Source organism: Triturus cristatus, chromosome 4_1, assembly GCF_964204655.1.
Source record: "Triturus cristatus chromosome 4_1, aTriCri1.1, whole genome shotgun sequence".
NCBI lineage: Eukaryota > Metazoa > Chordata > Amphibia > Caudata > Salamandridae > Triturus > Triturus cristatus.
The window spans coordinates 9,410,646-9,437,513 of NC_140585.1; the positions used below are offsets into that span (position 1 = coordinate 9,410,646).

At 46.0% G+C, this 26,868-nt stretch overlaps 1 protein-coding gene across 2 annotated transcripts in view; it reads right to left on the minus strand.

Annotated features, from left to right (window-relative positions):
- The window catches only part of LOC146839286 (uncharacterized), a 225,732-nt gene that overhangs the window by 98,960 nt on the left and 99,904 nt on the right, over positions 1-26,868 (minus strand). Inside the window, exon 5 of one of the 2 annotated variants that reach the window (XM_085651315.1) lies at positions 252-6,326. The exons of the other annotated variant lie outside the window; for it this stretch is intronic. Within the exon in view, the coding sequence (XP_085507441.1) occupies positions 5,530-6,326 (797 nt within the window). The 3' untranslated portion in view covers positions 252-5,529. Of the gene's footprint in view, positions 1-251; positions 6,327-26,868 lie in introns of those variants that run through there. 2 annotated transcript variants of the gene reach the window in all.

Here is a 26,868-nt window from a genome sequence, read left to right on the forward strand (position 1 = left end):
AATCAGTTTGATGCATGATGGACATGTGCACAACTCCTTTGCAGGAACGCTTGTGTTACGGAACAGAAATATTGCACAACAATTGTAACAATTGGACAAGTTATTAAGTAGGGTTCACCGAGTGACCCCACTGACTCACAACGTACCAGGAAAACTGTGTTGAACTGGGTTCCACAAACTCCGGGAAAGGCACAAAATTAGGCAGATGTTGACATCATCCTGCAGAGACTGTAACACATCTCAATACCATGAAACATTCTGCCTCAGTTTTTATTTGGTGAAAGTTTCACAGCTTCTCGCTGAAAGTCAGATGAATTAATAAAGACTTTCCTGAGGCAGGTCATATCACATATGGATCAACATCTAATTCGTCAATACGCACAACATTAATGAACATTTCTTGTCTTTTCATATATTTTTCCCAAAACAATTTTCAGACCGCAGCCCAGCTGCAACTTAATGTTAACATAGAAACATAGAAAACAACTTGGCAACAATTGACTCTCTGGTGATGCGGCCACCAACAGCAGGATCAAAACCCAAAGTGTACTCAAACCCTCAAACCCGCCTGCCGCACTGAAAGTCATCAGTACTCAGTCTCTTCATTTCTTGTTGGGAGCAGAGGTCGCACTGAAGACCCTGCCTTCTCTTTGCAGATTCACAATAACAAGCATGAAAAACCGGGTGTGTCTTTTACTCAGAGAGCTGCCCACAATGGTCAATCTACTAAGGATTCTGGGACTTGAAGTCCTAATAGCACATTGCAATGTGAAACTGCTTTCCTGATATTTTCCAGTAGATTGCAGCTGACGGTGGAGATCCCAGACAGTTGATGAGTTACTGTGTGAGTTTGTCCTTTGGTGCATAAGTCAGGAGTCCTCTGATAGGACATCATGACGCTACTCCCGCCTCTTCATCTTTCTTGTACTAGGATTGCTCGGGTGTTGAATTTGAAACTTTTTTCCCAGACTTGAAGCAAACAAAGCTGATGCTGTTTCCCCTTCATCATTCTTTGGTTCCTATCCTTTCTGACAGTCCAAAATCTTTTTTTACCCCACACTCTGGTTGTCCTTGAATTATTCTGGGCACTCGTCGATTCCGATGACTAAACTGAGTGTTTTTTAGGAGTGACGTGTCAAACACCGGACATATGCTCTTTGAAGTGGGAGCCTCATTTGTAAGTTACGGGGTCCACACGTTTCTCCACTAAATACGCTCCTTTACATCGACGATGAAACCTGGATTTGTACAACAGCCCAACTTGTTGTTTCTTGTCTGCTTGTAACTTGTATTTTTCTTTGGAGTTCGGTACATGTTTTCTTGCATCTGTGTTGATTGTACAGAACCCTATCTTTCATGGCTGATGGTGCTGAAGAGGTGGCGGGCTCAGGAAAGGCAAGAGAGATGTATGTTCCTAGTCTATCAAGGAGTCCCACATCCTGTTCTTTGTGTCATGACAATACAATGGAAATTGGCAATAATTACTGTCACAATTCGGGCAGAGTGAGTGAACTGCAAACTATGACCAGTGAAGACGGTCATGTGTGTTTGTGCTAAGAAGATAATGTCGCCTTCCACAAAAAGCCTGTCTGATGGCCAATGATCCTTTGTCAGCCATGGTGTAACTTATTTCAACAGAATTTAGTTTTCGAGATATATAAGCAAAAGGGTGCAACTGACCATGTGTCTTATTATCACTTCTACAGCTATATCTGAAGTGTCTGCTTCAGCTATGAAAGTGTGAGCTGGGTTGGGATGGGTGAAAACAAAATCAAGTCAAGGTAGGCTTGAAATGCTGAAATGCCCTTTCTGCAGACCAAAATAAAGGTGCTTTTCTCTGAGAATGCTTGTAATCGGTGGACATGAGACATGGTCAATAAATCATCTTTAGATGTCAGCGAATCCCAAAAAAAAGCTATTAGGTTTGGCCAATGTGCACATTTCCAGCATCATTTTAATGCCAGATGGTGTCAGAATTCCCTCAAGGAACTCTACTTCGGTCACATGGAAACCACACTTTATGGGCTTGTAAAACACATGTTTTTTGTAAGGGAGACAAAACTGCTGATAGGTGTTAATGCAATTACGTGCATCAGATGAATAAATTATAATATAATCAATTTAGACAATGTTAATGTGGCCACAGAAGTCAAGTAATAACATAATAAAACAATAATCGAAAACCTCCATGGCATTACATAATGTAAACAGCATTACGCGGAATTCAAACAAACGTAACACATTTCAACTCTGCAGTACATTTCTCTCCCATTTCTCCTATCCAGTGAATATGCCCCACTTATATCAAGTTTAGTACAAATACTAGTGTTGTTAACCTGATCTTGCATTCAAGGAATCAAAGACAGGAGTTGAATGCACATTATTCTATGAATGGATGGAAAGCCCTGTCTCACAATTAGAATCTCCAAGTAGGGAAGAGTTTTAATTACAACACATATGATCCCAGGAGGAGCTCTTGTTACGAGGAACCAAGAGACCCTCATACCAAAGAAGGTCCGCTGCTTACATGCGTAATTGGTAGCACAGCAGGCTGGTCAAGGAAAAACATTGGACAGAAAAGGGGTCGCAAGGACCACGGATCAGTTCTGCTTAGAACACAATATCCTCGCCCTGTAGTGACTTGAAATGTATGCGAGTGTTAAAAGAAAGACGGGAAGGAAAACACACAGAGAGGAAGGTTCGCTTCTCAGATATTCGGGGCCTTCCTGTCTTGTTCAGGGGCTCTCTCTTAATCAACACGGGCAGCTGTTGTCCCTTGCAGGACACTTGAGTCCTGGAAACTACTTGTAAACAAAGTCCAGAGCACAAAGAAAAGAGGGAAAGGTACAGGAGATCCAGTGGGTCTAATAAACCCACTGACCAAGTATTGATTTAAGTAGGCTGGAGGTGTTCGTGGCCAGTGTCAGTCAATGCATAGACCCGATCGTTTGGAATATCACTTCCAAGAACGGATAATGTGTTGTGTGATTGGTTTTATGCTCTTCCAAATATAGAATTCAGGGGATTTTATTACCTCTGAGTTCTATTTTTGGAAGAGCATAAAACCAATCACACAACACATTACTTGGATCCAGGTGGTAGCTGGGTGAAACCACCGTTTTGGTTTTTGCCGCAACCCATAATCTGGTCATGACCTATTGTGTGTGAACCCTGGTAACACCCATCAACTAAACCACTTCTAACAACGGAGTCTACCGGACGGTCAGGCTGTTGGTGGACCGGAAACAGCTCCTCCATTTCTTCATCAAATATATCTGAAAGCTGTGCATAGATACAAGGTAAGTGTCTATCATTGGGCACAGCATGACTGCACCAAAGCATGCAACAGAGGCGGACTCTCTTTATGAAAACAAGGGTTTACAGAAAAGTCTAGATGAAAAGAAGCTGTTCTAGAATGCCAATCTATACTAGGCTTGTTGTTCTATACTGCCAATCTATACTAGGGTTGCTGTTCTAGACTGCCAATCTATGCTAGGATGGTTGCTCTAGATTGCCAATTTACAATGGGTTGGTGTTCTGGACTGCCACTCTACAATGGGTTGGTGTTCTGGACTGTCAATCTATACTAGGGTTGTTGCTCTAGACTGCCAATCTATGCTAGGGGTTGTTTTTCTGGACTGTCAATCTATACTAGGGTTGTGGGGGATTACCAGGAGAATTCCTAAAATAAATCCATACTGAGGGGAAGCAGTGACACTGAAGCGGGTGCACGGATTGTGTTTTTCATATTCAGCCATGCACTAAAGGGTCTCTGACAGTATGCCCAGCCACAGATCCTGAAGGTTATTCCATACCATCAACAGCAGTTTCAACTATTTGCATCTTTTTCTTCTTTAGAAAAAGTAACTTGAGAGCTTCAGATTTCGATGGGTTCAGAGCTACTCTCTCTTACAAGCGAGATTTCTTTCTCTATACCCTGAATTCCTCTAAAACTTTCTTCAGTCTCCTTTTCCCTTATGAGGCCTATGGCCTAACCATAAAGTGAGATTTGTAAGATTTGTGAATTTGGTTAGCTAGGGCACACTCTGGAAGACATCTTTCAGTTCTTCCTCAAGACCCTGATAAAATAAAACAGCTGCCCTCTATTCTTCCAGTCACACGGTCTCTGCCTTCAGCCAACTGAATATGGTGAGATATGCTGCAAGGTCTTGATTACCTTGTTGTAGGTCCAGCAGTACTCTGTAAGCTAACAACATGGTTGATCACCGATCCAAAATGTCCTCAAATTCAGATCTAGAGTTATTCCAGTTCACAAGAGGAGATTATCCTCTCTCACTAACAGCACTGTCCATAAAGCAGTGTCTCCTCCCAAACAAGAGATTAAACCTGCTGCCCTGGACTGGGAAACTCCCACATTTCAACTGCACCTGGGTTAAGTAGGTTTGGGCTTTTGTGTCTCCAATAAATCTCTTCAGAGCAGACAGCTGGACTACATGAGGCACTAAAACAGATATACCAGGAGCCAAGACGGGCGGCTGTACAGGGGGACTTGGAGTAACCTGCATCTCTGTACCTGGGAAGTGAGAGATTTGTGATTGGACTGGGTTCCTGTGTTGCATTGGAGTGACCCTCTTAGCAAAACCTGCTGCCTCTAACCAAGCCACAGCGAAGTCTTGTTAAAATATGCTAAGACCTTCACCACATCCTCTCAAGAGTTTGCACCACTCAAGAGGGCTCAATGCGCAGGCTTGTTATTTATAAGGAGTAGTCGCTGTCCTCAGGAGTGGGAGATGCTCAACAGAGCCCACCTCCAGGCACCTCCGACTGCAGCGGTAGAGTAGCGGCAGGGCCAGGAGAGGGGTTTAGGAAAGGAACAGCAGGGAGGGAGTTCTGCAGGAAAAGAAAGGAATCTCCTGAGATTGTGAAAGATTTTTCCGGACTGTACAGCCAGTTCTGATATTTCAGGAACTGCTTCTAATAAATGTAAGCTTCCTACTGCCTGCTTGTGGAAAGGAGGAGGACGATTGGAGCCCGCTAACCTGCTGTGGTACACAGAAAAAAATGTGTGACTTTAAATATTTATCCAACAACTGAACAAGCCATTATGCATTTTTCACTATGAGCCCCCAGTAAGTTACAACATTCCAGCAAAACTGTGCATTACAGGATCTACAGTATAAAATGTAGAGTTATTTTGGTTTATGGGGGTGATCAGGTCAAAATATAGAATACAGTGAATTATCAGGTCAACAGGAAAAAATACAGAGTTGCAGTGATTGAGTTGAACAGGAAAAAAGAATGTTATAGTGAAAAGGGATCTATCTTGTTTGTATTACTTGATGTTGTAGAAAATTTCCTTTTGAGTGAAGTTCTTGGCATAGACTGTGCGGTGAAAAGGCATTCTTTAGTGTGTATTTTTTGCTACCATTGAAGATGTGCCTTTCGAGTAAAGCTCTTCTCACAGCCAGTGCAGTGATACGGCCTCTCTCCTGTGTGTAATCTTTGGTGATAAAAAAAGAGCCTTTGAGTAAATCTCTACTTACAGTTCGCCCAATGGTAAAGCCGCTCTTATGTGTGTGTTCTTTGATGCTGTAGAAGAGCTGACTTTCGAGAAAAGCTCTTTTCACACTCAGTGCAGCAATAAGGCCTCTCTCCTGAGTGTACACTTTGATGTCGTACAAGGCTTCCCTTTTCAGAAAAGCGCTTCTCACACACAGTGCAGTGATGAGGTCTCTCTCTTGTGTGTACGCTCTGATGCCGTGCAAGGGATCCCTTATGTGAAAAGCACTTGGAACACACAGCGCAGCTATAAGGCTTCTCTCCGGTGTGTATTTTTTGGTGCTGTAGAAGACTTGACTTTTGATTGAAGCTCTTCTCACACACAGTGCAGTGATAAGGCCTCTCACCTGTGTGTACGATTTGATGCCGTACAAGGGTTCCCTTATGAGTAAAGCGCTTGGAACACACACTGCAGCTATAAGGCTTTTCTCCTGTGTGTATGCGTTGATGCTGATGAAGAAATCTCTTTTGATTGAAGCTCTTTTCACACACAGTGCACTGATAAGGCCTCTCTCTAATGTGTGTTCTTAGATGCTGTACAAAATGTGCCTTTTGAGTAAAATACGTTTTACACTTTTTGCAGGGATATGGCCTGGGGCTGGCATGTAATTCATGTACTTTTTTGTGACTCACAAGAAGTGCTTTATTGATAAATTCTTTTTCACACACATTGCAAGCAAAGTGTCTTTTCCTCATTTGCATTCTGCAGCATTTTCCTAAGTAGATCTTTTCAGTAAAATTAATCTTGCCCCCGGCCCCTCTATGGCTCTCTTTCCCAATCAGACTTTCTAGATGTGATTGTTTTGCTGCAGAATAGAAAGAAAACAGAAAATTACACATGGAAAATATTTCTTGAAAAAACCGCATTGTTAAAATATAGAAAGGTGGGCAGTTTTTTACATTCTAAGAAGAAGTGTCACATTTTCCTTTGAGACACAAATGGTGCCTAATCCTCCCTCACAGAGTACGGTGATTTAGTCCTGCAGGAGGGTCTGTAAAATCAAGTGATTTACAAGAACCACTCACCTTAGAGATTGTACTTATTGGTTAACTTCAACCTAAGATCCAATGACATAAAAACATCATCAGTAAGAAATGGAACATTCTAAAAACAGGCGGAAGTCTACTCCGACTACTCCGACTCAGTCATGTACACTATTATTGAGCTTTCCCAAAATAAGGGGACATTACCCCTGTGATGATAGTAACGTTTGCCACCTGACAGAAATGACCAGATTTTTCCAGAATGACTCTGGAAATTACGAGGTCATATGAAATTTAATACAAACAAGTGCGTATACTTTATTCAATGTATGTGTAAAAGGTTCTATGTAAATGTGACCACAAGATCGGTAAAGATAAGGATTAATGAACATCACAGCACAATTAGATACCAACGAGTAGCAACAAAACTTACCAGTCATCACATTTCTAAACAGCATACTACAGATGACATTAAGTGGAGTGTTTATAGAAATTACAGGATGGATCCACAATACACTACATACTACTGCGAGAACAACATTGGGTTTTCAAGCTCACACTGACATTCATGGCCTTACCGATGATACACCTTGGATGTCACTCATAAAGAAGCACTGCTACTGCTGCGAGAACAAGCTTCACACGGTCATCCATGCCCTTATCGATGATATAACTTGGATGTCACTCTTGAAAAATTGATCCTCTAAACAAAGTTGTACATTGCGGGCTGGACAGAGGTTCATATAAACTGTGTTTGCATCTTAAGCTCACCAAGATGCACTGTCACACTTAATATCTGCAGAGAGAAACCATGTTATTCTCTTGGCCTTATGTAAAGACCTTTTAATTACCCCCCTATGTTATAACAATTAATATCAAGGAGCTTACAAGTGAATGAGTGCGTGTTAGTATCTGTATGAGTAAGTGTGTGTATCTGTATGGGTGAGTAGGCGACTGTGTGACTGACCACATGCGTGAGTGACTAGGTGTGTGAGTAGATCTATGGATGACTGACTCAGTGTGAGAGTGGTTGTAAGGGTGTATGAGTGGCTGTTAATGGCTGTATTCGTGAGTGAGAGGGTGGGTGTATGAGTGGCTGTATGGGTCAGTGAGTGGATGTGTCTGTAGATGTGTGTGTGTGTGTGTGTGTGTGTGTGTGTGTGTGTGTGTGTGTGTGTGTGTGTCTATGTGTGTAAGTAGTGGTATAGGTCTTTGAATGGCTGTGTGGGAGTGAGTGTATGAAAGGTTAGATAGGGGTGCGAGTGGGTGTGTCAGTGGCTCTGTGGATGATATTCAGTGATGTCATCAGTGATGTAATTTGAGAAGTTATAGTTATCTCAGCTATGACTATATCTGCTTAATTTCACTGGTTTTGTACGAGTGAAACCTGAGCCTTACTATAACTTTCCTGTAACTTTTGTTTTTCTCAGTGAATTTTTACGTTTTTTAAAATTCAATTTCCTAACTATAACGTCCCTGTAACCTTTGTATTTTTTCAGTGAATATTTTAGGTATTTTAAATGCTAATTCCCAACTATAAGGTGCCTGTAACGTTTGTTTTTTTCAGTGAATTTCTATGTTTTTTAACTAGCAGTAATGTTGGGGAAAGGGGGCGGGACCTTCAACCAGTTCTCATTAATCCCGCTGTCTGGGACTTAATGGAGGTAACAGATAGGGCTCCTGGCTTCGAAGGACCCTCAGCATCCAAGAGGAATTCATATCCCAACCAGCAGTGCACCAGGAGGCGCGTTTGCAGAGTTATGGAGAAAGGGGGTGTGGCCTCTGACAACCTCTCAGCAATCCCGCTCTATGGGACTCTCTGGAGGTAACAGGAGGGGTAGGTGGCCCCCAAGGACCCTCAGCAGCCAAAGTACTTCATCCTCCATCCAGCAAGGCACCAGGACGTGGGTTTAGAGAAAGGGGGTATGGCCTCGAAAATCCTCTCAGCAATCCAGCTGATTGGGACTTACAGGAAGTAACAGGAGGGCTTGTTGGCCCCCAAGAACCCCCAGCATTCAAGGGGACTTAATCTCCCAACTAGCAGTATGCAAGAAGGTGCATTTGCAGAATGGTGGAAAAGGGGGCACAGCCTCCATCTCGCTCAGTGGGACTTAATGGAGGTAACAGGAGGGCTTGTTGGCCTCCAAGGACCCTCAGCATTCAAGGGGACTTCATCCTCCAACTAATAGTTCCTAATAATGCCTATCCAGCCCCCTTCTCCATTTTTGTCAAACAGGTCTGGCTTGCAGAAAGCGTGCAGAGAAACAGATGAAAATATCGCTCCCCCATACAGAGAGCTGCTAATTCAAGCAGCTCCCTGCTTGCGGTAGCAATGCCGGCTCCCAGAGGAGTCGGGAGTCTGGAGTCGGCTGGGACCGTGGGGGCTTGAGGATCCCCCCACAGTCTCTGGGTAAGAAGGGAAAGAAGACAAGCATTTGCAATGCAATAGGTCTCGCATTTACGCGAGTTTAAGCTACAGGCATTGTAAATAACAATGCCTTATATTTATTCAAAAACGAAAAACAATTATTGTGTGGTCCCCCGGCTGTGGTTAGACGCCCTTTTTCGATGGTTTCCGCCTTGCTTTTTTGGTGTTATTTTATTTTTTCTTCCTTTGTTTGTACTTTTAAAAATGATGTATCCTGATAGCCTCTGAGATGCACTCAGTAATTTGTTAATTCGGCTGAGCCCCAGGGGGCCTGTTGCTGCCTTGATGTTGATGACCATGTATATATTAGCGGCCGGCCCTGGTGGTTGTAGGCCCATGTTTGTATTGAGTTTTATGCACAATAAAGGTTTTCGCAAAAAAAAAAAAAAACGAAAAACAAAAATAAAAGGCATTGTCATTTGCAATGTCAATAGCTCAAACTCACGTAAATGTGAGACCTATTGCATTGCAAATGCTTGTTGTGAGAAGTTGGCCTGGTATATGCTGGTCACTAGTTAAAGTGGCCACCTTGCACCACTACAATTAGACCTTTTATGGTAGATAGGTTTAAGACAACCTTTTAAAGAAAGCTATCCTAGTGGTAGCTGTGGAGAGCAGCCTTCAGGCTAAGTCTCTGAGGAATGTAAAGCTTGTTTTACCTTATAATCTCTTGAATTACCAAATGAAAAGACACCACACAGGTATATATTATCTGCTGGCGGTCGCCAGTAGATAGTTATAGTTAGGACCGTGTTTCCATAGGAAATCCGCAACATTCTATTTGGAATAACTTTGGCGCCGGTTGACGAATCCTCGCGAAATTTTCAAAATAGGTGGGGCGCTCCGCTCCGCTCCTACCCTGAAAGTCTCAGGGGGATTCGTCAAGCGGGGGCTGAGAAACAAGGGGGGTCCCAAAACGCGTTTTCCCCATGCAATTTTCCATAGGGACCTTTAGTCCAAGGTACAGCCCGAACGGCTGAACAGAATTACTTGAAATTTGGCAGAGAGGTAGTCCTCAGCTCAGGGAAGTGCCTTTTGCAGGTCTGGTGTCAATCTGTTCAGTAGTTCCTGAGAAAATCAAAAGTAAAATCATATATATATGTGGGCGGAGCCTAACCACACATCTCATCCTGAGATCTGATTGGCTGTCAGCACTTCATCCAAAAAGTGTTGGCAGCCATCTTGGGACCAATATACATGATAGCACCTCATTAAAAAGCATTGCAGTTAATAGAAGGTTTTAAGACTTTAGTTACATTATAAATCATTTGTTGATGGTACCATACTCATTTTAGGAATTGTGGTATGTTCTAAGGTGATTTCACCATCTGAAAAAGCCTTCTGCTGGGATATCATGATTGAGAGAAAAATATTTTCTCATGCTTTTCCCACAGAGGTTTGGAAGGTGATCTATAAGCTAAACTGAGAGCTTATTTTCAGTAAATTCACATTTTCTTTCTCAGTCATGTGAGAATGAAGTCTGACATTCTCAGTCAAACATGTACATCCAACAAGGGCAGAGACTGTCAGTTGATTCCTTTGTGTTCTACTGCAGCTTCCCAGAGTGTTCCAAAGAACAACTAGAACGCTTACAGTCCTACTTATGATAAACGTATGGCACACCTGAAGCCATCTTGCTTGGATTAAAGTGGTAACTCTTAAAACATTTAATTTAAAAAGGAACAAAATGAGGGGGTTCATTTTTCCATAAAAAGTATGATTAGTGCTGCAGAAAGAAAAATTAGGGCACATTTTGAGTGACTTCTCAAATCCTCTTCTATTTCATAAAAAAATTCTGACATGCAGACTGAAACATGCACTTTCAATACCAGGAGCAGACTTCCATGGTGAACAGTAGTTTTACTACAGTGATCTAATGAGCAACTAGAGGGCTAACATTCAGAATTTATGGCAAATGTGTGACATATCTGAATACCTTCATGATGGAATCAAAGTAAAAAACTGAAAGCATTTCCTACTGAGGAGACTGCAGTAAATGAGGAAATTAGGAAACTTCATAACAAATAAATCTCCCAAGATGGCCACCGGAGACAAAAGAGCCCAAATGTAGCCCAAAATCCCCCAGATGTAGCCCAAATATAGCCCAATGACAGAAGTGTGCAAAACACTTATTATTTTGTGTTTTTGCAGTGTTATAGGGTGCAGACTTGTCAGGTATTGGAGTGCTTTACATGAGCATTGGTTACATCACACAAGAACAAATTCATTTTGGTTGTAGACATGGGGAGATTAAGTGATTTGACCAGAATCACAGAATGGCGAGCTGAAGCAGAAACTCCAACCTGGTTCCCCAGTTGCAAAGTCTGCAGTTCTGGAAGTAACACCACATCCTCTCCCCTAAGTGCAACATTTAATCAAGTGGTCAACTGGATAAAAAAACATAAAGATAACAAATAATTTAAAAGTGCTTTGTCGCTATTTGAAAACTCAGAAAATATGTCCTTATTTTAGTCTTTTAGAGCACTAACCATAATTTTGATGCCAATAAGACCCTCTCATGTATGTAATTTCTAAAGGAAATGCTCTAGGTATTACAGTTTTCATTACATCAAGATGACGTCAGGCATTCCATACTTTTGTAATAAATATAGAATGTTAGCAATCTAGTTGTTCATTAGGATACTGTTGAGAGGCAGAGGCCAGGGGCACGGACTCTGAAAATTGAAGGCAGGTAGGAGGGTGCAAAGGCAACAATTTTACCACACTGGGCAGACAGGAAGGGCAGTGGCAGCACAACAGACTATGGAGGGCAGTGGAAAGGGGGGCAGGGGCAACAAACCAACAATACAGGACTTGCAAGAGAGGCTGTGGCAATGTAATAGACCATTGTGGGCAGAAGGAAGAGGCAATGGTAGTACAACCATACATGCCAACAGACCCGATTCAGCCAGGAAACGTCCAATGTTTTTAAGCTCAAATGGGCTTTATTTGATCTGTCTCCTGTCTACAATCTCCTCTTTTTCAATGTAACTCAAAGGGGAAAATCAATACCCCAGTTTTTTTTCAAAATCTCCCTCTTACCAAGTTCAAAATGTTCGCAAGTATGGTACATTGGATCATGAAAGGAAATGGGGTAGGGTCATGGACTTGGATAACAGAGGACAGGAGGGACATGGAGAGGTGCACCAAACTGACCCTGCAGGGCAGGCATCAGGGTTTGCAGCAGCACAATACACCACACAGGGCATGCGGGACAGGAGTGCAGCACAACAATCCATAGAAAGCAAGAGGGAGGGGACAGGACCATGCACATGGACAACAGAGAACAGAGGGGCAAAAGGCAATGGTAGCTAGCTGACCATAATGGACAGCCAGGAGAGAAAGCTGCAGCATAACAGACCATAAAGGGCAGGAGGGACGGATCAGGGGCATTACAATGGAACAGACAAGCCAGGAGGAAGGGAGTAGGGGTCTGCACATGTAAACAGAGGGCTGGGGGCAAGGGGGCAGGGCAGGAGCAGCAAGATAGCCATGGAGGTCAGGCAGGATGGGCACTAGAAGCAAGACACACCATGAAGAGCAACAGTGAGACTGTGATGGCATACACACAAGACCAGAGGGAAGGTGGGAGGGGGTCAGGGGCAGCTAACTGACCACACAGGGAAGGTGGGAGGGGCCATGGCAGCACAGAAGACCATGCATGGCAAGTGGGAGGGTTAGTGGCAGCACAATGGCTATGATGGGCAAGAAGGAGGGGGCAGGGGCATGCACAAAGGACGAAGGAGGATAGAAGGGAGGGTCAGGACCTGTGCACAGACAAGAAAGTTCAGGGGAAGCGGCCTCACAACGGACCGCACGGGGCAGGCAGGAGGAGCAGTTGCAGCACAACAGACCAGGGAGGGCAGAAGGGTGTGGCAGTACAATGGACCATGTAGGACAGGAGGAAGAGGATAGGGGCATGGCATGTGGACAGGCAGGGTGGAGGTGGCAGGGACAGGTTACAGTCATCTGACAATGCTAGGCAGGTGGGAGGGGAGTGGCAGCTCAACAGAACACTCAGAGTAGATAGGAGTGGCAGGTCCATGGAACATGGTGGGCAAAAAGGATGGAACAGGGGCATGCACAAAGTCATCGGAGGGCAGGGGGAAGGAGAATAGGGGCTGCAAGCTAAGCACAGAGTTTAAGCAGGAGGTCAATGATGGGGCATAGAATTGGGCAATGGAGGGCAGGAGGAGTGGACTGGTACATCATACTAAATTGAGGGCAGTGGCAGCACATCAGACCATGCATGGCAGGAGGGAGGAGGCTAGTCCATGGATTCACACAACAGAGGATAGGGAGGAGGGGGATGGGGCAGCAAGCTAACTGTTCAGAGAAGGCGGGTATTAGGAACTTTATTGTTTTTAAAACGTGTGTCTGTGCAAACTACTTAAAATATGAACAAGTATGCAGCATAATCTCACTTTTATTCAGGAAGAAGAGGACGTTTGTGACTGTGACTCCGGGCTCACTTGGCAGAAACACCCCCTGACCCTCCACCCCCTATCGCAAAATGTAATGCCCGTGAAAAGGGTAGGTGAACACAGTGTTATATAGAACATAGTCCTGAGAGCACGATTGAAAATGAAAACTAGATATAGTGTATGGTATAAACTATGCACCAAAAAGTGTGATATAAGATGAACCGGGCGTGAAATATAATATGCAATACATTGTGCGCAATGACAGATTCATTAGAGAGCGCGAGATAGCACAGGTTCTAGCGCGTGCTATGCGATATGCGCCTTGGAGTGTAATATGCACAGGGCAGTGTTGTGTAACCTAACTAGTCTCTAAAGTTGTAATATAAAATATGTGCTGGGGAGTGTAACGTTGCATATGCACTGTGACAAAGATATGGATCCCAGATTGTAATATGTATGGCATAGCACTATGCGTTATAACATAGGCATCGAGGAAGGCACGTTAGATGGGGCAATATAACCCGTGCGAAGACAAGTGTGGCATGACATATTCACGTGGTGGTGTTACAGTGCACATGGGCTAGAGAGTGTCATAGCATATGCACTAGCTAGTGGAATACAACACAGAGGTGAGTGGCACTCAGCAGGCAATGGTGGGTGTAACACAGCATTGGGCTCTGCCAGGAGCACGCTGTGACTCTCAAGTGATGTTCGTCCCCTTTCCAGAGAGTAAAATAAAAAGTATTACACATCTGGCAGTGGATGTGTGTTTTATTAACCGTGAGGGGGGTTTCTTGCATAGTTTTGGTCGAATTTTTGTCGAATCCCCTTTGAATGGCTTGGTGTGCATGTGTATTAAATGTGCCCGTCAATAGCTACCCATGTTTGTATAAATAAACAACAAGGGTGTCTACCGGGATTAGGCACGGTAGGGCATCAGACATGTCAGAGCTTCACTAGTGGTGTAAATACATTCCACGTGGATTCATTGTATGCATAGTCGTCTTTTAATGAATATCACGCAAATCGTCATGGTGATAGGTACGTACGGTTTGTCCAGCATGTCGTAGGTGTGTCTATAGTTATATATTTTTTAAAAATAAGAAAAAACAGTGGCCGGCCCTGGGGATTGGGGTCAAAAAAATATAATTAGGAGACAGGCCCTGGGGGATGGGGTCATCAGGGCCAATAAATTAGAATAAGAAGGGGATCCACACAGCCCTCCTTCTTAAAAAATTAAAATAAATAAAAGACTGGCATCGTGCCGGAGGCCACGCCCCCTTCTTGCAGCACTCTGCAAACGCGCCCCCTGGCGAGTTGTAAGTTGGGAAATTAATTCCTCTTCAATACTGAGGGTCCCTGAGGGCCAACTAGCCCAACAGGCATCTCCAGTATGTGCCAGGGAGCTGCGCTGCAGACAGGTGTTCTGAGGCCAAGCCCCTTTTTACACCTCTCTGCAATGCAGCTCTGTGGCGCTTACTGGAGGTACCTAGTGGTCTAGTTTGACCCTAGGGACCCTTAGGATTCAAGGGGACTTAATCTCTCAACTTAGAACAGCCACAGGGCGCGTTTACACAGTGGTGAAGGGAGGGGACGGGGCCTGAGGTGACGTGTGCAAACACGCACTATGGCACGTTTTAAATTGGGGATATAATTTCCCTTCAATTCTGAGGGCACCTGGGGGCTAACTAGCCCACCAAGTGCTTCCAGTAAGCGCCACTGAGCTGCATTGCAGAGAGGTGGTCCAGGCCGTGCCACTTTTTACACCTCTCTGCAACGCAGCTCTGTGGCACTTACTGGAGGTACCTAGTGGGCTAGTTGGACCCTAGGGACCCTCAGGATTCAAATGAACTTAATCTCCCAACTAAAAACGGACACAGGCCGTGTCTACACAGTGGTGAAGGGAGGGGACGGGGCCTGAGTTAACGTGTGCAAAAACGCCCTGTGGCCTGTTTTAAGAGGTAGTTTTAATCCCCCTGCCCTATCATATACTAGGGGCTTACAGAGGAGGTCATGCTAATCACAGGGGGACCCCAACGCATAATGTTCCCTAGTGTATGTAGGTGTTTTCACTTTATTCTAAGTGTCTTTTAACATAGCACTGGCTCTAGGACTGGTTAGTCAGACTCAGTTACCACCAGTATCCGTCTGAAAAAGTTGAGGGTACAGGATGATTTTGCAACAAGGCTTCTTTCTGCTCTTCTTTTTGTTCTTTCTGCACGTTATCCTTCTTCCTGCACTTTTCTTCGTCTTTGAGGACTTCTGTTGCTTCTTTCTGCACTTCTTTTTTTTCTTTCTGTGCATTGTTTCTTCTTTCTTCACATGTCCTATCTCTGTAGGCATAGTTAGAAATTAGCATTTAAAAAACCTTTGAAATTCACAGAAAAAACCATAGGTTTCAGGGGTGTTATAGTTAGCTGGACTTTTCACTTGTACAAAACCATTGAAATTCCCCCGTTATAGTTAGTTCAGCTAACTATAACTCGCGCGCCCGCAATGCACTGCTGATGACGTCACATATTACATCACTCATGACATGGTCAGTGACATCACTCATGACATCACTGATGACATCTCAAATGACATCACTGATGACATCACTGATGACATCATCCTTGTGATAGAGTGACAGACCTCCTCTCACCCTAATATAACCTTTGATACACACATTCAAAAATAGAGACAAACATTTTCAAAACAATGGACATACCAATACCAGTAACAACAACCTCTTCAGTAATTCTAAGATCCACATACACATCCACTCATTCACCAACAGTCCTATACAGTCACTCATACATGTACTCACTCATCATATGTACTCATACACCTATACATCCTGTTACACAATGCCACTCATCTTTATAGTTACTCACACACATAGTCACTCATGCTAATAAAGAATCAAACATACATTTACTTAATCAGTCAGTTACACAATCAATTTTTCAAAAACAAATCATCCATTTAGACACTTATATACCCATTTATTCTTCCATCGACCTTGAGATATACATATATAAAACATATTTAATTTTCAGAAAAACATACATTCACTGGATGATGTCATCAGTGATGTCATCAGTGATGTCATTTGAGATGTCATCAGTGATGTCATGAGTGATGTCACTGACCATGTCATGAGTGATGTAATATGTGACGTCATCAGCAGTGCATTGCGGGCGCGCGAGTTATAGTTAGCTGAACTAACTATAACGGGGGAATTTCAATGGTTTTGTACAAGTGAAAAGTCCAGCTAACTATAACACCCCTCAAACCTATGGTTTTTTCAGTGAATATAAAATATATATGTATTTATTTCTAGACACACTCTACTAATCTCTTTATGAAATTAGAAGTCAGGAACATATGCACAAATCAATGTTTCACAACAAATTAGGCACTTATATGGCTGAGGCACTAGGGGCGTACCAGACCATATACTAAAAAAGAGGTATAGGAAGAACGACTTCAGAAGGGAGAAGGCCTAAGGTCATCAGAAGCACTGGAGCCTCACTAATCCACTCAAGGCAGGTAAGTAAAAGACGCACGGGAGACGCAGACAGTGTGAGAACACAGCCACGGATCCCAATAGACTTCAATGGAGCAAGTCGCGGATGGAATTTTAAAGTTTTAGGGTACTTTGGGAGAGTCTACAAGCAAGTCACTTACAGGGTAAGTAGTTCGAGAGCAAACACCCACAGGAGCACCGTAGTGCTGGAGTTACCTCATCCAGGGAAGCCGGGTGCATAGGTGTCTTTTGGTGTCGGGTCGCAGCGTCGTTTTCAACGGGAGCCAAAGAAGACTTGCTGCTTGTGAAGACAGGAGAACTGTCCGGTGGAATCCAAGGCTGGATTCTGAAGAAAGAAGACCTGAAAGCAGAGGAGACAGTGTTCAAAGTCACTTGCCAGTGACCCGGGCTCAGGAAGATGGATGCCCACAGTCGTTGGGTGATTTCAGGTGATCACGGGTGTCTTGACTCTTCATCCACGAGGTCCAGGAGACGTTGACGACAACCAGGAGCTGGATTCGGAGTGTCCCACGATGTCTGCAGCTTACTGAGGTGTCGGCAACCGGATTGGAGCCAACAAGCCTTGGCAACAGCAAGTCTAGTGGAATGTGAAGAAAGTCAGCGGTGCAGACCAGCAAGATCTGAGGGACTCACCCAGCGAGGGTAAGTCAGGGCAGGCCTGGAGCAACCAGGGGAGCCCTTTGGTTCGATGAAAAAGTGTTCAGGGGACCCACAAGCCAACCGGCAAGGGACCGCGAAGACGCCTCGGGAGGTTTCACTTCACAGGAGCCCACGGTCACTCGGGACGAGGTAGGCCTCTGATTTTCGGTGGAAATCCTGCTGGAGGCTTGGACCACACGTGGTCCAATGCACAAGTTCGTAGAACATCGTGAAGGGGTTGCACTCGACAATAGTGCACGGTACCCGGGTGTGATACGGACAGTGCCGGAAACGCCAGAAACACCTTTCCCGTGCCCTTCAAGATGGCGACGTCCCAATGTCAAGCGGAGGACGGTAGCGGTCTAGTCTTCCAGGAAGGGGCGGATGTGACGTCCCGCACGAAGACGAGAGACGCGAGGGAGGCGGAGACAAAAAGGGAGGAAGAGGAAGCGAAGAGGAAGTTGGAGAAGACGGCGGAGAGTGAAGGAGTGACGGAGCCAGAACTGGTACGAGGGAGAGAACAAAGGACCGAACAGCAGAGTCGGAGTAGCAGAGAAGAAGACGCGACGGGCGGCGAGGCCCCAGCTGGTACCGCTACCGTGTCCAGTCGTCCCTCGGAGAGTCAGGACGCCGAGACACCCAATGCTACGGTCCTGGAGGACTGTAGCTCCAGGTCAGTGTCTTTCTTGAATTCTTTAAAACGCTGGACTGGGAGGGCGAAAGCGGGGAGAGCAAGTAAAAGCGGGCACTAGTCAAGTCTGCCCTGTTCCTCACATTTCCCCTCCTCACAAACCCTGGTGAATAGACGCATAGGTGGTGGGTGAATCACACAGTCACGAGAGTCAAGACTTTGTTACTGACGGGTGGTTCTTTCTGTGTTTCCTTTATCTCCCGGGGACGCCAAAACAAACCTGAGGACCTCTCAAGGAAACTGACCTGAAGTTACTCACACCAGAGGGACCTGCAGAATCGGCTACCGGACCTGTTGCTTTGTCTTTATATGTTTACGAACTTCTGTTTCCCCTTTCTTTTGAGAGACTTTACCCCTGAACAACTATACTCTTTACCTGCAATAAACAACCAGCCTAATAACTTCCGTGTCGTTAGCTCTTGTCCTAAGAGGGTCGATCATAGGTCAGGGTGGCCAAACAACTTACAGTGGTGTCAGAAGTGGGATCTCATCTGAGGCTTGAAGATGACACAACCCGTGACCCTACAGGACATCATCACACAGCTAGCTGAGGGTCAACGACACTTGCAATTAGTCCTGGAACAACAAAATCTAAATGCCCAGAAGGAAAGGGAGTCATTTCAGAAGGCCATGATCGACCAGGCATCGCTATTAACAAACAACCAACAGGTGCAAGACACAGCCATACTAAGACTTACGGATGTGATAGCCAACACCAGGGTGCATCCGCACGTCCCTGGGAGCGTACTACAGAAATTCCAGGAAGGGGAGGACCCTGACTATTTTTTTACGAACTTTGAAAGAGTAGCTACTACTGCTGCTTGGCCCCCAAAGCGGTGGGGTCAGTACATTGCCCCACTGTTGTCAGGCGAATTGCAGGCAGTCTACCAAGCGGCCAACCCCGCTGGTGTGACACCCTACCAAGACATAAAAAGGGCCATTTTGGAACGACTGGGATGTGATCACGAATATTATAGAGCCCGGTTTCGCAAAGAAAAATGGGTGACTGGTGACAATCCCCGAGCCTTATTCTACCGCATTAAAGATTTAGGGACACGATGGCTTCAACCCAGCACGGCCTCAGTAGAGGAGGTGGTAGAGAAAGTGTTCTTAGAACAATACTTGGAAGCTCTACCCTATAATACGAGAGCCTGGCTGAAACAGCATCCGGCCTTAACTCAACAAACAGCCATTGAACTTGCTTGTGCATACCACAGGTCACCGGACTTTAAAGCTCAAAGCCCCAGAGTCCCGATGACCTCCCTCAAAACCCCTACCAAATCCACCAGTGAAGGAGACAGACGACCCTTGTCCATTACAAAACCAGTTCCCAAATCCACCCCAAAACCAACATCAGCACATCTAGGCCCTCAGTGTTTTCGGTGTGCTGAGTGGGGGCACATAGCTCGGAAATGTCCCTTGAACACCGATCACCCAGAGCCCATGGAGGTCGGGTGGTCCCGAGGAAGGGTGTTACTAACAGGAGGCATTAGACAGAGATACAAGAAAGGTGTTAGGATAAATGGGAGACCTATAGACGCTTTACTAGATACGGGTTGTCACCATACAGTCGTGGCCAAAGAAATCCTTCCGGGTGCAAAAGAGTGTGAGGGAGAAACGGTACTAGTATCCTGTGTTCATGGCGATGTACGGTCCTATCCCTTAGCTGAAGTCTTACTAGAAATAGACGGATACCCCCAAGTGAGAAAAGTGGGAATAGTACCTGGGTTACCCGAAAAAGTATTGTTAGGTACCGACCTTCCCCTTTTCCATGAATATTTAGCCGGGCTCATGCAATCGGGAGACGAACCGGACTGGCTACACGAAGCCCCGTTCCGTACCGAACCTATATCCCAGCCCCAAGACAGAGAGAAAAAGTCCCGTAGTGAGAAAAGAAGGGACAGAGAACACTACGCTCTGACCAATCCTGGTATGTTTTCATGTATGCTTTCTTTCCCAGATGACATCAATACTCCTGCCCGCAGCTTTCGAGCGGCACAGAAAGATGACAGCACCTTGGTACAAGCCTGGAAGCACGTTCAGGAAGTTGACCCCAACAAGGTAGGCCCATATTTTTTTATAAAAAAAGGTCTGCTTTATAGAGCCGTTGGTGGTCCTGGACGGAGGTGTGATCAATTGTTGATACCGATAGCATTTAGAGAACAGGCCCTACAGTTAGCACACAGCCAGACGGGAGGGGGTCATTATGGCCAAGAACACACCCTGAAATACCTGTTAGAACGGTTTTATTGGCCAGGGGTATATCAAGAAACCGCTCGATTTTGTGCAGCTTGTCCCAAATGCCAAATGATCAACCCTTCCAAAGACAAAAGGGTACCTCTGTGTCCGTTACCAATCATTGACATTCCCTTCCAGCGGGTAGGCATGGATTTAGTGGGTCCCCTTGTTAGATCAGCAAGGGGACACCAGTATATATTAGTCTTGGTGGACTATGCAACTCGCTATCCCGAGGCTATACCCCTCACCAGCATGACCACCACAGCCGTAGCCCAGGCCATGGTATCATTCTTTTCTCGAGTAGGCTTCCCGTTAGAACTATTAACAGACCAGGGAACCCCTTTTATGGCCAGATTGATGAAAGACATCTGTAAAATACTAGGGGTACGCCAAATCCGAACCTCAGTGTACCACCCACAAACGGATGGTCTGGTCGAACGGTACAACCGAACCATCAAGACTATCCTAAAGAAACTAATTGGGGACACCGGAAGGGACTGGGACCGGAAGTTACCTTTGGTACTATTTGCCATCAGAACACACGTACAAAAATCCACAGGATTCAGTCCTTTCGAACTCCTGTTTGGACGTACACCTCGCACTCTATTAGACATGGCCGCGGAACAGTGGACGGAAGAGGAGGACGAAGGGAAACCAGTGTTAAGTTATGTACACACCCTGAAGGAAACCTTAGCGACTCTATGGGACACTGTCCATCAAAATATGGAGAAAGCACAGGCTAACCAAAAAGAACAGTATGATCGTGCCAGCCGAATGAGGGAGTTGAAAGTGGGAGATAAGGTGTTGATTCTGTTGCCCTCTTCAGATAAGAAACTGTTGGCAACATGGCAAGGCCCCTATAGCGTGACCCAGAGGGTCACTCCGGTTTCTTACAGAATAGCGATACCCCACACTAACAACCAAGGGCAAACATACCATATAAACCTTTTAAAGAAGTGGGAGGAGAAACAGGCCTGTACCGGAGAGGATAAAGGGATACAACCGGTCTGCCAAGTGACCCTCAATAAACCATTGGGAATATGCATGGAAAGGGAGGGGATGTCCAGAGAAGACATGCCACAGATGGGATCTAAAATAACTCCCAAACAAAAAGCACAAGTATGTGATCTGTTGAGTCAACACCCAGGGTTAAGTTCGGGAAGCCCAGGACGTACCTCAATAGTATCACATGACATTGTCACACAGGAAGGAATAGTGGTGAACCTCAAACCATACAGGATACCACAGGCTAGGAGAGAAGCCGTAGAAGTAGAAGTAGAGTCCATGCTTCAGGCGGACATAATCGAACCGTCTCACAGTCCATGGCGGTCATCCATTGTATTAGTGCCCAAACCGGACGGAAGTCTTCGCTTTTGCATAGACTTCCGCCAGGTGAACGCTCACTCCAAATTCGACAATTACCCAATGCCCCGGGTGGATGAATTAATCGAGAGGTTGGGTGGGGCACGAGTCATGTCCACCATTGACCTGACAAAAGGTTACTGGCAGATTCTGTTAACAGAATCAGCCAAGGAAAAGACTGCATTTTCAACCCCGTCCGGACTCTATCAATTTAAGGTGATGCCGTTTGGTCTCCACGGAGCACCTGCAACGTTTCAGAGGCTTATGGACGTTCTATTGAAAACACACCGGGACTACGCTGTCGCCTATTTAGACGACATAGTGGTGTATAGCCCCGACTGGGACACACATTTAGCTCATCTCAATAACGTTTTTAAAACCTTGAGGCAAGCAGGTCTTACCCTAAATCCAAAGAAGACCACTCTAGGAACACACCAAATCGAATACTTGGGCTACACTATCAGAGACGGCTCGATCCTACCACAACACAACAAATTAGAAGCTATACAGAAGATTCCCCGCCCTTCTACAAAAAAAGAAGTTAGAGCTTTTTTGGGACTGGCGGGTTACTATCGCAGGTTCGTCCCACAATTCTCCGAGCTGGCGAGCCCCCTCACGGACCTCCTGCAGAACAAAAACAGCAAAACCAAAATAGAATGGGGGAGGAGGCAGGAAGACAGTTTCAGCGCACTAAAGACTGCCCTGTGTAGTGCCCCTGTTTTGTCCTGTCCGGACTTCAATAAGTCCTTTGTACTACAAACCGACGCCTCGGATAGAGGGGTAGGGGCTGTACTTTCTCAACCAAATACTCAAGGGTTCTTACAACCCATATTATTTTTGAGTCGGAAATTATTCCCCAGGGAAACCCGATATGCCACCATGGAGAAAGAATGCTTGGCCATTAAGTGGGCCATAGAATCACTACAATATTACCTGTCGGGAAGACATTTCTTTCTCCTAACGGACCATGCACCCCTGACCTGGCTAGCCACCAATAAGGACACCAATGCCAAAATACTGAGATGGTTCTTAGCATTACAACCTTTTTCGTTTCAGACTATACATATTCCCGGGCGTTTGCAAGGCAATGCGGACTACCTCTCCCGATTTCCTGTGACTGAATGGTCCGATCGGCCATCCCGTGGAGAAAGGCAGTGTGATACGGACAGTGCCGGAAACGCCAGAAACACCTTTCCCGTGCCCTTCAAGATGGCGACGTCCCAATGTCAAGCGGAGGACGGTGGCGGTCTAGTCTTCCAGGAAGGGGCGGATGTGACGTCCCGCACGAAGACGAGAGACGCGAGGGAGGCGGAGACAAAAAGGGAGGAAGAGGAAGCGAAGAGGAAGTTGGAGAAGACGGCGGAGAGTGAAGGAGTGACGGAGCCAGAACTGGTACGAGGGAGAGAACAAAGGACCGAACAGCAGAGTCGGAGTAGCAGAGAAGAAGACGCGACGGGCGGCGAGGCCCCAGCTGGTACCGCTACCGTGTCCAGTCGTCCCTCGGAGAGTCAGGACGCCGAGACACCCAATGCTACGGTCCTGGAGGACTGTAGCTCCAGGTCAGTGTCTTTCTTGAATTCTTTAAAACGCTGGACTGGGAGGGCGAAAGCGGGGAGAGCAAGTAAAAGCGGGCACTAGTCAAGTCTGCCCTGTTCCTCACATTTCCCCTCCTCACAAACCCTGGTGAATAGACGCATAGGTGGTGGGTGAATCACACAGTCACGAGAGTCAAGACTTTGTTACTGACGGGTGGTTCTTTCTGTGTTTCCTTTATCTCCCGGGGACGCCAAAACAAACCTGAGGACCTCTCAAGGAAACTGACCTGAAGTTACTCACACCAGAGGGACCTGCAGAATCGGCTACCGGACCTGTTGCTTTGTCTTTATATGTTTACGAACTTCTGTTTCCCCTTTCTTTTGAGAGACTTTACCCCTGAACAACTATACTCTTTACCTGCAATAAACAACCAGCCTAATAACTTCCGTGTCGTTAGCTCTTGTCCTAAGAGGGTCGATCATAGGTCAGGGTGGCCAAACAACTTACACCGGGTATTGCTGTTCCTCGTCACTCGTGGGGTCCACTCGCCTCAGCTTTGCTGGGGACGCACAATGGCTGTCGAGAGGTCAGGAAATCCACTTCCGGGGTTGCAGGGACTTCGGACTCCGGAGGGAGCGGGACTGTTTGCGACCGTTGATTCAAAGTTTTGGTGCCTGCCAAGCAGGGGAGTCACTCCTTGACTCCAAGGGAGATTCTTCAGTCTTCCAAAGGTAGTGGAACGTCGAAGGTCCAAGATTCTTCTTGTAGAGCGTCGTCCAGGATTATCTAGTTTGCAATGGCAAGGGTTCCCTATCTTATACTAAAAGAAAGGGAGGGTCAGGGGAGTGGGTGGTTACACCCACTTCCTTTTGTCCTGTTTCGCGCCAGAGCAGGGACAGGTAGCCCCAGAACCGGTTTGAGCTGGCATATGCACAGAGGAGCCTACTGCTCCCCCGGTGCAGGACTTCAAAGCACTCTAGGAGTGCACCCACCCAGCCCCAATACACTAAATCCTGTCTGGAAGGTGGTTACACCTCCCTGTGACAGGATGCCTATTGTTGGGCCTCCTCCAATGCAAGTTTCGGTCAGCAGCAGGAGGGCAGCCCAGTGTCTGTGCTGGTAGCAACCATTTTGTGATGCCAGGGCTCTTTCAGGATTCTACTGTGTGTCCACAGTAGGTACATGTCTATCCCTCTAGAAGGGTGCGATCATACTCCCACACCAGTTACTGGTGTGGGGGTATGATTCCAAGGCGTTTGACACCAAACACAACATGTTTTGATGCAGCTGTCCCAAAGTTAGCATTTACCGCTAGGTTATAATGCACTTAAGAGTATATGGTTTAACCACATCCACAAACAGCCACAGAGAATAGACTCTGCCAGCTGCAGAGGGGCCCTGCTCAGGCAGGGGAACCCCCTCACATGGAAACCAAGCACCCTGCCCTCAGGATTGATAGGACCTGCCTTAGGGGTGACTGATAGGTTTATATGTGTGTGTAAGGTGAGATATAGGGAACCTATATCTCAGTGAGGAGTGCTAACACTACCTCACCCAGGCTGCAGTAGCAGGCCTGTGGTGTCAGATTTAGTCTGCTTCCCAGGGGTGGCATAATACATGATTCAGCCCCTGGTAGGCCTGTGAAGTACCTATGCCCTTGGTACCTAAGGTACCATATACTAGGGGCTCATAAGGTACCACAGTATCCAATCACTAGTGCATCTAATATGCACTCCATGTCATTTAAGGGAGAAAGCAGATAGGCTGGGGTCCTGGATAGCAGGATCCCAGCCAGACTAGTCAAAAACCATCAAAACACTAGGAACAAAGTGGGGGCAACCATGCAGTCAGATTCCACCTTCCTACACTTGTTTAGTCAAGTTGTACAGGAACACAGCTGCAGTGCAGAATGCCTGAAGGGAAAAACAAATAAAAGTACTATGACTCGGACAGTGTTGGGCGTGACATAATGCTTTTCTTTATTTGCTGGCTGGGAGTGAGTGCAGGTCCTGAGGTAAGGTGGAGTGAGGGCCTGTTGGGGAGAGGGGGCAACAGGGACAAAATGTTTTTCAAAAAGTGCTGTGACGTGGCTTGGACAAGCCGCATCATACTTTCTTTTTATTTTATATTGCAGGCAGGAAGGGAGGGCAGCGACGGGGCAAGATGGAGGAAGAGCGTTTGGAGGGGCAACACGGACAAAATGAAACAAGCATTTGCAATGCAATAGGTCTCGCAGTTGTTAGAGTTTGGGCTATTGGCATTGTAAATGGCAATGCCTTTTATTTATGTGTTGGTTTTTAAAACATAAATAAAAGGCATTGTCATTTACAATGCCAATAGGTTAAACTCTTGCAAATGTGAGACCTGTTGCATTGCAAATGCTTGTGCTTTAACTGTGAACCAGCATAGGAATTTCAGGTCTGGTGTGATGCTACTGTATCATTTCAGACCAAACAAAATGCGAGCTGCATGGTTTTACAGTCTCTCTAGCTGTGACAGAGATATACAGTGGAGACCTGGGTATAAATCCACACTTCACATAGCCACAGCTAGAATTATTGTGACTTTCTGAGGGTAACCGAGTAGCGGCAGTACAACTTTCAGCAGGCAAAGATGGGTGGAATGCCGATTTGAAAAAGGACTTTATCTGGGGGAAATGTTGAGCCCCTGTTCCACTGCCCTCCTCACTCGCAGGCGTCATTCCCAGAGACTGAGGGAGGTGGGGTCAGAGGGAGCAGTGCCCAATTCCTGCGGCCAAAGTAAGAGCTCTGTTAGAATCCGGGGTCTCTGGTTGGCGCAGGTATGCACTTGCGACAAGCAGGGACACTTTCCTCTAAGTCAGGGCAAAGGATTACTCGTGAAAAATAACCCCTGCTCACCCTCTAGGTAACGCGGCGCGAGCAGTCAGGCTAGATTCCAGAGGGCATGAGGTTAGGCATTTATGGTATCCCACAACAACCACCAACCCACCTTACAGAGACTCCAGACTGTGATTGTGAAAATAAAGCTCTTTATATAAGACTCTTTAAGCAGGCTTCAAATACAGTCTTTCACTCTCAAAATGGGGTTCCAGTTACTTGGCTGTAAAGTTCCAGGAGGCCACAGTTCTTAGAAGGCCGAGTTTAGATGCAAAGTTCACTTCTTGGGGGCCAGTACGCACCGTAGCGCCTTCTGTGCGTGCCGTACCGGCGTTGGTACGCATTGTACCGGCTTCGGTACGCGTCGTACGGTGTTGGTGCGATCCCTCCTATGCCCCACGCTTCCCGCGTGAGCAGGCGTACGGAGATTTCAACGGTACGGGCCGTACAGTCGCAGGTACGCTCCGTACGAACTTAGTACGAGTCCTACTTCGCCTCACGCTTACTGCGTGTGCAGGCTTACGGGGACTTCAGCAGTACGGGCTGTACAGTCGGGAGTACGCGTCATACAGGGGCGCACAGTACCTTGATTCTTTATCGGGAGTTCGAGGCGGCCTCGGCAGACATCAGAGGGGCGTCCCGAATCGCGTTGCAGT